This window comes from Hylobates moloch, unplaced genomic scaffold (genome assembly GCF_009828535.3).
Source record: "Hylobates moloch isolate HMO894 unplaced genomic scaffold, HMol_V3 SCAFFOLD_57, whole genome shotgun sequence".
Lineage (NCBI taxonomy): Eukaryota > Metazoa > Chordata > Mammalia > Primates > Hylobatidae > Hylobates > Hylobates moloch.
Genome location: NW_026652332.1, coordinates 100370 through 114514, shown reverse-complemented (window position 1 = coordinate 114514; position 14145 = coordinate 100370). Strand labels below are relative to the sequence as shown.

General features: G+C 38.6%; 1 protein-coding gene across 3 annotated transcripts in view; it reads left to right on the top strand.

Moving 5' to 3' along the window:
• LOC116463747 (death domain-containing protein 1) overlaps nucleotides 1–12806 on the top strand; it is a 66151-nt gene extending 53345 nt beyond the window's left edge. For 2 of the 3 annotated variants that reach the window (XM_032147000.1, XM_032146999.1), the window contains 2 exons: nucleotides 4411–4468; nucleotides 8806–12806. In XM_032147000.1, the coding sequence (XP_032002891.1) occupies nucleotides 4411–4468; nucleotides 8806–9128 (381 nt within the window). In that variant the 3' untranslated portion in view covers nucleotides 9129–12806. The remainder of the gene's footprint in view (nucleotides 1–4410; nucleotides 4469–8805) is intronic. The other variant, XM_032754178.1, reaches the window with a different exon arrangement.
• Nucleotides 12807–14145: the final 1339 nt, after the last annotated feature.

Below are 14145 nucleotides of genomic sequence, written 5' to 3'. Positions count from 1 at the left end.
AGACAGGGTGTAAGGCGTGTGTTTCTCAAAAAGCAGCAGAGATCTGAAATGTGTTCTGTAGGAAATGGTGGAAGAAATCTTCACGGATACATAAAAACCTTGCTGTGCAGATTGTGTGAACAGCTAAAACTGCTGACCTTAAATGTATGATGATAACAATCCTTGTGACTGTCCATGGAGGGCCATTCTGGCTATGAAGTATTTATTAAAGGTATGATGTGCTGAACATGTGGCAAATGTAAGTACTGATATAAAAGAAGATGCAGAAGAGGACACGATAAATCACTGAGTGTCTAATTGGGGAGAGAAAACAACACATATGAATGGCATTAACAACAATATAATATTAAGCTGTTAGATAAATTGTGTGATAGTATAGTGCATAAATTCCCAAATAAGAAACTAATTTATAAAAGAGGTAGAATTTGACCAGTTCCTTGAAAATATGGCAGGATTTGAAGGGGCATATCATTTAAATCGAGAGACGATATCATCATGTGAATACAAATTTTTTTTAAGTTTTTTGAGAGTAGGGGTGTCACTCTGTCATGAAAGCTGGAGTGCAGTGGCCTGATTTCAGCTAAGTGCAACCTCTGCCTCCCAGGCTCAGGTCATCCTCCTACCTCAGCCTCCCAAGTAGCTGAGACCACAGGAGTGAGCCACTACACCTGGCTATTTTTTGTATTTTTTTTGTAGAGATGAGGTCTTGCTGTGTTGTCCAGGCTGGTGTCAAACTCCTGAGCTAAAGATATTCTCCTGCCTCAGCCTCCCAAGGTGCTGGGATTAGAAGCATGAGCTACTGCCCCCAGTCAATAAAATATTTTTTACCACTTTGTGTGTATAACACCTTATCTACTATGATGTCTAACATATACAGGAATGAGATATACTTTCCTGGCCTTCAAAAACGTTAAGTCTATCGAGTAAAGGGAAGACTGATAAGGCTGGATCTTGGAGCACTGAAAAGCCCCAAGGAGGGTGAAAACTTTTGGAGGTTCCTTGGGAAATAACACTGGGTAATAGAGTAGATGTAACCAAGTCCAGTTTGTTGAGTTGCACACAAAAGATCAAACTTTCTCACCTATGAGTTCAAGTAAACAATGGTTTACTTAGCTTTAAGAATTCAATACAGGGCTATAATTAGGGAGCATGGAAAGAGTAGTCCGTAATCAAAGGAATCCTAACGATAGTGGCTATAAAACTCAAGACACTCACTCATACCTCTTTCTGGTGTAGGTGCCTGTCTTTTGTTTCAACTTTTTCAATGACTTCTAAATAGATAAGGCTTGCATTGTGCTTAGCAGCATAAATAAGACACATCTGTACATATCTGAATTGCTTATATTTTTATACTGATGCCCTCAAGAGGCTTATAATTCAGGTAAATCTGCCACATAAGCCCACTATACCCATTTAAATGTGGATTGTGCAGCAAGGAAACAGTTTATAGAGAGCTGGAGAGTCACGTTTAAATTTGTCCAGCATTTCTCCAGAGCAGTGACATGTTGCAAGTGGCATTTAAGATATGGTAGGTGGCAAATTAAAATATGCAACATTAACATAAAACAGATTACTTGAGAGGAATAAGAAATATTACTTTCACAAAAAGAACCTGAGAAAATGTAATCGAATGGCACCTTTTGTTGTTGTTGTTGTTGTTGTTGTTGTTTTGAAGGGAAAGCAGTTTTGCTAACCAAATGCTAGCACTTGGGGGAATGGCCAAGCTAATGCCTTCAAATGACCATTTCAACATTTTGGGCAGAGTGAAGGAGTTTAAGAAGGAAAAGGTGTGGAAAGCATGCAGGAGTCATGCAGGAGAGTGCAGGTCTGAGTGTCTTGTTGTAATGGCGAGCTGGAGTAATGACCCATCTGGAGGTCCAGTATGTGTGATCCTGACTTCAGCCTGGTAGTGGTGGGCTGTTTGTAACTCCGCCTAATAGGGAGGATTCCACACCTCGGTCTCTCTGCCTGGTTTGTTTCAAGATTGGCCCCTGGAATTTCTAAGCAAGCACATAATTAGATAAGCAAGCATGGTTCACAGAAGTGCCTGGTGGCAAAGGGAGAAACAAACAAAGTATATTTCAAGGCTAAAAGCAAGAAAAATAAAAGTTTTAAAATGCATTTTGAGGTTGGGATACTCAGTTACAGAGTTAGACTTGGAAAACTGTGGAATAGAACCTCCAAGTAAAAACTAAATAATAACCAGAGAAGTGCCTTTAAAAGCATCTTTTGATTGCAAGGAGGCAAGAGAGGAAAGTGGGGGGAAATGAGAGCTGTTTCTGCTAAGGAAGGCATCCAGCGAGCCACACAGGGATGCTGGGAACCTGTGAGAGGGGAGACTGCATGAGGCCAAATGTTGGCTGACTGTTCGGCTTGTAGCTGACCCTGAGCACCAGGGAGGTTGAAAAGGTAGTGTGCAAAGTGAAGAGAGGGCACAGACCAAAATCATGCAAAAAAGGCTTGGGGGCATGGAGAGGAGGAAAATGAAAGTGAAGGGAAAAGAAGGCAACGTTGAAAATCCTTTATGAACGGGCCACATAGGAAACCAACACAGTGCGTGGAAGTCTAAAAAGAGCCTGAGCTACCCCAATTCACTGCTTCTATGGTTGTGCATCAGGTGAAGTATTTGAATTGCAATTTCATGTACATGAAAAAAAATTTAAACACTGGAACCATTCTGTGTGCATCAAAATGCGATGAGACATCTGTGAACAAAGAGTTATGGAGGGGAAAACTACTGATATAAAGAAAAGTCTCAATATGTATCTCTTGTCCAAGGCCATGGGCCCTTTGATGGGAATGATACAATCTGCTGCATTATTTAAATTAGTATTTCTCTCTCAATATTTTCAGGGGTTCAAACACATAGTTGATGCCTTGAAAATTATATGCATTTATTTTGCAGTGCTACAGTATAATAACATACTTCAACTCATGCTATGTTTCTTAGTTTTTTCCCATTAAAACTTCTTAATGGAAGTTTTATATGCTTCCATGTTTCTGTAATATTTGTGACAAGAATGCCTATAAAATATGATATTCAGATTCAACTAACTTGTATTAGAGTGCTCAGTGGGAAGCGGTATGCTACTCATTAACATGTAACACTTACATCATCCTTGTATCACTGCTGTGAAATAAGCTTTAAAAAACGTTTTGACATACAGTAATTATAGATTCACAAGAAGTTGCAAAATACAGTACAGAGAAGTTCAATGTATTCTTTACCCAGATTTCCTTAGTGGTTGCATTTTAGATAACTATGGCAAGATATCAAAACCAGGAAGTTGACATCGATACAACATGTATGTATAGTTCTCTGGCGTTTTATCAGGTGTAGATTTATGCAACTAACACATTCAAGATATAGAACTATTCTATTACCAAAAAGATCCCTTTTGTGCTCCTTCACCCCTTCCCCCTTCATCAGTAACCCTTGGCAATCACTAATCTGTTCTACATCTTTGTAATCTTGTAATTTCAGGAATGTGATATAATCAGAATACATAACCTTTTGAGACTAGAATATTTCTCTTAGCATCATGCCCCGAGGCCCTTGCAAATTGTCCCAAATATCAATGTTTTGTTTTGTTTTATTACTTTAGTTCCTGCAGTGTGGATATTCTACAGTTTGTTCAACTATTTTTCCACTAAAGAACATTTTAATTGTTTCCAGTTTTTGGCTAATTCAAATAAAGATGCTATGAACATTTGTGTGCAAGGCTTTGTGATGTAGGCATCCATAAAGACATTTCAGGGCTGAGGCTGAGCATTTAAATAAATTCTCCAAAGTGCAATGCTACTCAACCACTGGCTAAGTATCTGAACCCAGATAATTTTATTTTATCTCATATGCTGTCTCCACTATCTCATATTACCTGAGAAAAAACTGGTCTGCAGACTGTGTAGAAAGCTAGTGAAATATATTTACTTCTTGATAAAATGTTGATTTTCGAATAATATATGCACACTGATTTGATTGTTTTTAACCTCTTAGGTGCCAGGTTCTGTGCTGAGTATTGAGGCAAAGTGCCTTCCCCACAAGGGATTTTACAAAATACAAAATACCACTTTTATAGCGTGCTGGTAGCTTGCTCTATGCTAGTTGGTTTAACAGTTTTAAATTTTAGTTGGAAAAATGTTCATTTAGAGTTAATCTGAGAGGTATAGTAATATTTAAATGTGTATTCTTAAATTTAAATGTGCTGAAATATTTGGGTTAGTATACTTTGCTTTATCTTAGGAAAACAATTGCTGAGCATGCATGCACAAATACAGTATTTAATTTTGCAAAGGTGTGCAATTCAGTACTTCTTCCAAATAGAGATGAGGTTCAGATGAATTTTTGTTGTAGCTTATTCACAAATTAATTGCTTCTTCTGTTTATTTTGTGTTCCTTTCCCCCAATAGCATAAGAAATTAATCAATCGTCCACAGAGTACCAAAAGAGTTTCTAAGGATCCTGTAGGTGAGGAATATTTGCTTTGTCATCATTATAGTGCTTCCCCACTCCCTTACATGTTATATATATGTGAATCATTTCATAAAAAGGAATGGAGAAAGTGACTTTACAATTAAACAATCATTAACTTTATTGGCCTAATAAATACTTATTTCCTGGGAAGTCATATACAAATAAACCAAACTAGCATTCTTAAATCTGCATATAATTAAAGCTGAGTTGAAATCAACAAGAAATATAAATGTTACTGAGTTTTATTTTATTTGTATGACTAGCAATTGCCTAGTTTGCTGACAGATGACTATACTTTGAGCTGAAATGTTGACTCTTCAGTTGTAAATCCTAAAGTGCGTTCAATTCAAATCAACATTTGAAGTCAATCTATTTGAAATTGAGGTATATATTGATATGAAACCATAAGAAACATTTAATATTTGGTTGTCATTAGGCATAATTCAATTACATAATAATGCTACAGATTTCAGGGTAGAATTGGAAACTTTTATTCTATTTTAGCTCTTGAAACATTTTATTTTGTGATATCAGTGGCTACTAATGTGATAATTTATTGGTCTTCAAAAGACATCAACGAGGATGTTCTTACTAGTGCCTCAGGTCCACTGTGAATATGAGGTTGCCCGTACGAATTGGTACAGAAAATGTTCAGGTCTTATTAAACTCCATTAGGAATAGGATAGAATAAACACCATATTATAAACCCTTTCAGGGATAAATAAACTGTGTTTAAAAAGAGAGCAGATGATATAGAAAACAACAACAGCAATAGATAAAAGATTTGCAAGTTTAATAATGCTGTTAACCTTTGAAGAATTTAATGTCCAGATAAAAGCATAATCACTGCCATCATTAATAGTCACTGGGGAATACAAAGGTAGAAGAAGGAATCTTCTTATGGGTACTAGGAAGTTCTAGTTTATTACACAGGTTGGGACATATTTGTCCTCATATGAATCCTCCCACATGACCAATGCCATCAGAACTGCTGTAGGAAGGGTGACAGTAGATGAGGTTAGACATTTTGAGTTGGAGAAAACTATGAAAAGTTTTAAATGCCAAGTAAAGACGTTTAGACAATAGGAAGACCCTACAAGAAATTTGTTAACAGGGGACTGGCAAAATCAGATTAGACTTTCAGGTGAACCAAAACTGACAGCAGGGATACAAGTTAGAACCCTGGTTCCCGCAATAGGCGAGGAAGAAGCTAGGTAGGACATGGTTAAGATAGAGTCAGCAAGGCAGGAAAGTAAAGCAAATATTTGAGATGCTTGGAGTTAGGAACATTAGGACTTGGGTGCAGGGGATAAGAAATAGGCTATGAAAAATGTGAATAACATCACATGTCTCAGCTTGCTCAGCTGAGTGGCTGCATTAACTAAGAAAGTGAATAGAGTGAAGGAAGATCAAGTAGTGAGAAGGAAAGACCATCACTGATTATTTTGATTTTAGAAATATGACATTTGTATTGGCTGTAGTATATACTGATAGAGATAATTAGGAGATGAATATTGTGAGTGCTATACCAGGATTTAGGAAAACAATGCCAAAAGATAAAGATTGGGTAGATCTAGGATATTTCTCATAGTTAATGGTGATGGTAACATCAGTAAGAGTTGATGCATTCATTGAGGGGAGAGGGCAGAAATAGAAGAGGCCTGAGATAGGATGCAGTAATGCAGCAGTATTAGGAGGAAGAGAGTTAGCAGAGGGAAAAGAATATGGGAAGGAAGACAGCTGGCAAAGGGCAAGAGAGGAAAGAGGAGAAGCAGGGGAGGCCAGGGATTCCAAGGAGAGGAATAAAATGCTCCATGGAAGTCAGAGAAGACGCAGGCCAGGAATCAGTGCAGTGAGTAATAATTAGGAGGCCTCTCAGAAGATTGGAAAGAAAGGCTTCAATAGAGTTTTGAAGAAGGGCAAAGAATGCCTAAAGCAGAGGTTTAAGTAGTAGGTCGACAGTGAGGAACTTAAGACCTCTAGTTTACATTAGACATTAAAAGAGTATGTGATAAAGAGAAGGAAAGAGACAGCACAATCGTTTGACACAGTAGCAGCAGCAAGGGAAGAGGAAGCCTGAGAGTGTTTGTAGGAAGCAAGGAAGGAGCCTTGGTGAGGAGGAGATTAAGGGACAGGTGTGAAGGGAAAATACACGATGAAAAACAGTGTGAGGGATGGAATCCAGCAAACACAGAGGAGTGAGATTTTGTAAGAAAGTAATTTTGAGATGAAAACAAATTTAGGAGAACTCAAGTCAAATGGCTTTGGGTAAAGTAGGAGAAACAGACACGGGCTGAGTGAAACAGAATCAGAGTGAGATTGGGGTAAAGGATAGGAGAAAAGATTTATGTCATTGTTAAGAACAAATTTATATTGAGTTTAGAAAAATATTTTAATGGATTTTCAAGCAACTAAGGACTCAAATGGTATACAATAGCTTACAGTTTGTTGATCACATTCAACATATTTTCCTAACCTCAGGCAGCCCAGGTAACTGAATGCAATCTGAATAATGCAAGATTCAGATTGACAAAGTGAGAAAAATGAAAGCTAAAAAAGACAACATATTCTAAGGTGGACACAAGACCATCACTGATGTGCGTAGTTGATCACCAGGAGCAGTGCAGGTACAGAGATATATGAGACCCTGCAGAGGTGACTGAATGACTGGGGGACACCAAGGGATCACTATAGTAATGATGACAGCAAAGAGCATATTGAGCAGAAGCAAAGGAATAGAGGCCATGGAATAAGTTTAGGAGGTAGAGGTCAGCAGTAATATTAAGGGGCTGAAGCCATGGAGGTAGAATAATTCTGGCTGAGCATGAAACATGGAGATTGGCCTTGAAAATCAGTTTCTAGTTTGGAGCCACGAGACATGTCATTGGAGTTGACAAAATTAAGGAACCACATGATCTGGGGTCAGAGGTGTGAATGATGATCCGCAGGGCTGCTGATGAAGTTGCCTGTAGAGTGTTGCTGATGACGTGGATGGGACGAGAAAAGCCTGCCCAGATAGCATGGACTTCAAAATGAATGCATTGCATGGAGGTAGCAGAACACTGAGTTGAAAGTGATGATGGAGAATAAGAAAGTGCTGGCCCCTTTTCCTTGTTTTCACAGAAAGGTGGCTTTGTATTGTAAAATCAGGGTGCAATTTACAGAAGTGTGTAGGAAGAAGGAATAGTTGAGTAATGGAAGGCAGATAGAATGCTTGCTTAACACCAGACCAGGGAAACTGGTGCAGGGGTGAGCATGAGAGTGGGAGAAAGTGGCTATGATGCAGAGGAGGGCTGGAATGTGAAAGGAGGGAGATAGTAGGGGACACAGGTTTTATTCAGAGTTATGGATCTAAGTTACACATCAGTAACAACCATAACAACAGGTGAACAGGAGTCAACAGAGGACGGCCCAGTGAAAAGTGTTGGTGTAAAGGATCTTCCACAGAATTGTTTTTGGGTGGTGGTAGATCGTGTCGTGTGTGTGTTTTCGTGTGTGTGTGAGTGTGTGTGTAGTTAGGATGTGTGTGAGGATTGGCTAGCTGCTGGTATAATTTATGCATCAGATTAGTACTAATAAGGAGAAATAGGTTTTGAACCTAAAATGACCCTTCAAAAACAGTGCTACTCGGCCGGGCGCAGTGGCTCACACCTGTAATCCCAGCACTTTGGGAGGCCGAGGCGGGTGGATCACAAGGTCAGAAGATCGAGACCATCCTGGCCAACATGTAAAATCCCGTCTCTACTAAACATACAAAAAAAAAAAAAAAAATACTGGCACTTGGTGGCGTGTGCCTGTAATCCCAGCTACTGAGAAGTCTGAGGCACTAGAATCGCTTGAACCCAGGAGGCGGAGGTTGCAGTGAGCCGAGCTCGCACCACTGCACTCCAGCCTGGAGACAGAGCAAGACTCCATCTCAACAAGCAAACAAACAAACAGGGCTACTCAAAGCATGGTTGGGGACCTCCGCACCAGCATCTTCTGGGAGCTTGTTAAAAATGCCAAGTTTGCTCCCACCCTAGTGATGTTCAATTAGATTATGTAGAGCAGAGCATAAAAACCATTTTATCACACCCTCTTGGTTCTCAGGTACGTTAAAATTTCATAAGCATTTACAACTCTGCAATAGCTAGTACCCTCAGGAGATGATCCCAGAATGCCAGGGATTCAGAGGCTTTTGATTGTTGCTCCAGGTAGTCTCATATCTCTGCACTGCTCCAAGGCCAAACAAAAGAGCAGGGAGACTTCCTATAAACAGGTGTGGAGGGTTAGACCCAATGCATTCCCCAGGAAAGGGCCCTAACTGTGAGTGTTCGTCCTGTGCCTGACAGAAGCCCTTTGGGATAACTTGCTCCATTGGCTGGCTGAGGAGCTCTCAGAAGAAAATGCTGAGTCTCTTTCCTCAACTCTCCCTCTGCGCCGTAGCACCATTCAGCTCATCAAACTCAAGAACCCTGATGATCTCACAGAACAGATCCATGAGTTTCTTTGCTTCTGGAAAAAATCGCTTCCAACTTTCACCAACAAATTTCGCCTCCTGGCTCGACATCTCCGCAAGATTGGCAGGAGTGACCTTGCAGAAGAGCTCAAATTCAAGTGGGAAAATAAAGTGTTCACTGAACCACAGCAGTGGTTTGATGTAGCCCCTGAGTAAAAGCCTGATCATTCTTCCTTTACCCCTAGGAAAAGGCACATGGTGGATTTTTAAGATTGTTTCTGTCAACATTTTCCTGGCAGTTTCCGAATGATATTATTTGAAGTCAGTCTGTTTAACGATGTGCTATTTAATGATGTGAGACAAAGGGAGAAGCGTGGATCAGACAATAGGAAGCATTCGTGGGTGTGAGCGCTCCTCTCTGGTTGAGTGATTATGTTTTGCAACCATGACTGTCTTGAGTTTGGCCTCACTTAACAGCGTTTGCAATTGAGTTTGACTTGTTCACATTTTAAAAGCTAAGTGTGAAGAAAAGATCTGATAAGTGTAATTACTTATTAATTGCTATCTACACAAAATTAAACTAGTTTTCTGTGATTTCAAGTGTGAGCCCAAAAATATCTGAGACAGTTCTCAATCAATTTAGAAAGATTATTTTGCCAAGGTTAAGGACAGGCCCATAACACAGCCTCAGAAGATCCTGATGACATATGCCCAAGGTGTTCGAGGTAGATCTTGCTTTTATGCATTTTAGGGAGTTATAATATATCAATCAATACATGTAAGATGTACATTGGCTCAATCTGGAAAGGTAGGACAACTCAAAGTGGGGGCTTCCAGATCATAGGTAGATTTAAAGATTCTTGATTGGCATTGATTGAAACAGTTATTATCTAAAGACCTGGACTCAATAGGAAGTAAACGCCTGGGTTATGATAAGAAGTTATGGAGACCAAAGTTTTATAATGCAGATGAAGCCTCCAGGTAGCAGACTTTAGAGGGAATAGATTGTAAATATTTCTTATCAGTCTTAAGGTCTGTTGATGTTTATGCTGGTCAGCTTTTCCTGAATTCCAAAAGAGAGGAGGGTATTATGAGGCATGTCCAACCTCCCCTTCCCATCATGGCCTGAACTAGTTTTTCAGGATAACTTTGAAATACCCTTGGCTGAGAGAAGGGGCTTGTTCAGATAGTTGGGGGACTTAGAATTTTATTTTTGGTCGACTCAGGCAACCAATTCGAGTTACATAGATACAATAGGGCCTACAGTAAACAATGCAAAATAAATTGGGCTGAAAGACTTGATGTCGGTGGTAGTAATTCACTTTAAAAAACTTTTCTAAGCTCAAAATAAATTAAAAATAGAATAACACTTCAGCCATTTACTGCCACAAACTTTTCCTTTATAAAAATATAACTTGGAAGAGGGAAAATTCCATATTTTGTCATTAGTGAAATGAGGCAGTGCAGAGAAAATAAGTTATACAGTGAAAGAATTCAAGGCCTATTTCTTCTACTTAGGAAGAAAACCTACTTTAAAATTAGTTAACAGAAGCCTTATTACATAAGCCCTACATATACATCATTAAAAACAAACAAGACATCTGTAAATAGAACATTAAAGTGAAAGAAAAAATGAAAACTTATCTAAACCCCTCTTTCTATTGATAATCCCTATTAGTGTCTAGTATGAGCTTTGAGTTTTTGGAAAGCCTGAAGCCCTTTAGCTCTCTGAAGCAGTTTGCTATAAATGGGACATTGAACTAGTTTCACTGACTCATTAATGCAAAAACTATTAGGTCGTTGGCTTGAAAACATCGGTAGCAATTAGTTTCAGTTATTGAATACCTAGGAATTAATTAAGTTATATTATAAAATTAAATGTTTTAATGGTTCTCAAATTTAAACGCAAGATTTCCTTCTACAAATTAACCAGGGATTTAGATAACTATTCAGTTATATATTGAAAAAGGCGATTCCAATTTTCAAACATAGTCCCATAAAGGAATATTTTATTAGTCAAGATTTTTTACATGCTGCCAAAAAGGTACAATATGTATTTTCATGTATTCTTGGAGCAAAGAAAACAGACTAAAATTCTCATGGTTTTCCTGATTACAATCTAACAAAAAAGTAAAGAAAATGAAAGTTGCTTCTTATCCTGTCATTAGAGATTACTATTATTAACCATTTTTGGCATAATTTCTTCTAGTTTTTCTTTTTTTCTGGAAGAAAATATTTCTATCGGTATAGATGTATCTAAGGACACTCACATATGTGTTCACCTGCATGCACACATGCTAATATGTATGTCCCCTCACACACATCCCTGCCACACACCTCTCACAAATGCACCCTCAAACACACAGGCCTACCCTTTATCAGCACAGTTTCGCATCCACCTGTGCGCCTCACATATGCTGTCACAAACACACCCCTCCTGCACACCTAGCTCCCAACTCTCTCACAGAAACACACCTATTCACATACATAAATACATGTGCACGCACACACACCCCTCACACACATATAGTTTCAGATCCACTTGTACACTCTCACAAATGTCCTCGTTCACATATGCCCCACCTCCACATTTCATATACGCATACACTCATTAATATGCCTCTCCCACAGACACATGCACACACATACACAACATCTCACTTCACCTATACCACTTCACCTTCATACACACAATCTCATTAAAACACTCCCTCTCACACCCCTCCCACCTCTCTTTCTCTCTCTCACACATACACTCACATACATTCACTCACAGGCACATATACACATCTCTTCACACACACAGATACATTTTCCCCTAGAATTAAAAAAAATACTGCACTTATTGTTGTTACAGTAAAGCAATATAAAGGTATATAAAGAAAACAATTGATCATCCCTGCAGCATCTCCTCTCTTAAGATAATCCAGGAAATCAATCCCATGTGTAATCTGTGCCACTTGGATTGAGACCTGCCCCTGAACACCCTCAGTATTGATAACCTCACCCATACCCTTGTGTACCCATTTCTCTGTCTGGTGAGCCAACCTGTATGGACCACATCAGAGATGCCTTGTTGGCTTTTGCTAATGGAAAGCCCCAGCAGAACACAGAGAGGAAGGAGAGTGAATTATACTATTCCCCTTTTCCTCCCTGCGCTCATCTTGGCCTGGCTGTGTCCCTCGCCTGCAACCGCTGCTCCTCTCAAGAAGGCCACCTCTAGCCAACTCTCTCCTGTGCTTTGGTAACTGTTCTTCTTGCCTCTTCAAGTCTAGGGGTGGTAATAGCTCTCGTTGTTTGGAGTAACTGTGTTTTTCCTTGCAGTTCCCCTATATCCTGCTCTCCCCTTTTAAAAATAAAGCCTCCTTTTATTATTCTAATTTAAGTATATCACTATATTTCTTATTAAGACCCTGATTGATACCTCTCTGCACACCTTTCTTATACTCCTAGCAACTTATACACATATTTTATTTCCCAGAATGGGAGTCATATATTATATATACAGTTTTTAAAATTACTGTCTTATTAAATTATGAGTTTTTAATGTCTGAATGTTTTAATAACTGTATAATATCCTATTTCATAACCATAGCACAAAAAATTTTAGTATAATCAATTTCTGAAATTGGTTAAAATGAAATTTTGCAGTATATATTCTTTTATGTTTGACTTTTTATTCAACTTTATGTTGCTGAAATTCATCCATGTTGCTGTGTGTGGCAATGGTTCATTCTCATTAATGTATAATATTCTATTATATGCATATATTAAAATTTTCATATCGATTAGACTGTAGTCCCAGTATATACCTAAGAGCAAAATGATAGTTTACCATAGTTCATTCAATCGTGTTCTATATTCAGGACCATTTAGCAATTAAGCTTTGAACATGATTATTCATGTGTTTATTTCATACCATGGAGGCGCAAGAATGCTCTACCATTTAGAATCTATACATTTTTAATAACACCAATTTCACTATTGAAAAAACCATTACAGTCACCATTTTGCTAATTATTAAGCATCAAATTTTATAAATAAAATCTTGTAACATTTATTATTCGAATTACCAAAACCTGTGTCCATAGTCATCTTGATTAGATACTTACTATATCTGAAGTGTAAATTCTTGACTACAGAAATTGACTATCACTAAAATGTAGCTTAAATGAACACATACATATTTCCTTGTATATTCTGAAGTATTTTATTATTATTTATTAATTAACTAATTATTTTCACACAGGGTTTCACCCTGTTGCCCAGACTGGAGCCTCCCAGGCTCAAGTGATCCTCCCACTTCAGCCTTCTAAGTAGCTGGGACTACAGGTGCAGGCCTTTACACCTGGCTAATTTTTGTATTTTTCATAGAGATGGAGTTTCACCATGTTGCTCAGGCTAGTCTCGAACTCGTGGGCTCAAGCAATCCACCTTCCTTGGCCTCTCAGAGTTCTGGGATTACAGGCATTACCACGCCTCACCCTTCTGAAGTATTTTAGACTAAAATAGAAATACCTTAACGAATGAGGTAGGTAGGCTTTGAGCACATTATAATCTAATTTTTGAAATAGCTAAATCTTTTGGACAAAGTTTTGTTTTTCTAACCCAGTGTTTCTTAATGAGATGTTATTGGCATTGTGAAAGAAATCTGTTTTCAAAAAATTAACATGCACTGGCTCATAAATTGCAGACCATTCAGCATCCCCGACCTTGTCCACCAAATGAACAAAATGCCTCTTCATCCTAGTGAATGCGACAAGCAAAATATCTTACACATTGTTCTGGTTATGAGGGATAGGGGTGAAAGAGTGGGTGTTGAGGACCATGTTTTAATCAGCTTTTGGTTGAAGTAGGGCATGAAAGAAAGGGGAAGAACATCTAACGGAAATTTAGAACATTATAAGCAAACCAGGGCTTTCCCTTAAACTCTTCAACTGCTACCAGTATTTGCAAGAAATGTCAACTGCTGTCTGATGGCTTTTTCAGAAATGTTCTCAATGAGAAGTCCAAAACTGTGCTATAGAATACAAAGTTTATCTAAGGTACAAAGTCAGGCTTTCTGAAGTCAGAAGAACAGGGAAATATTGAGTGAGGTCAAAATTGTGGCTGACCACAGGCCAGGGGACTCCCTCTTAGCTTAGCTAAGCATGACTTCTGTGATCTAACCTCACCAGAATGCCTCATGCTGCCTACACATTTTGACAGACGTCACAACGAGTCCTCAATTCCC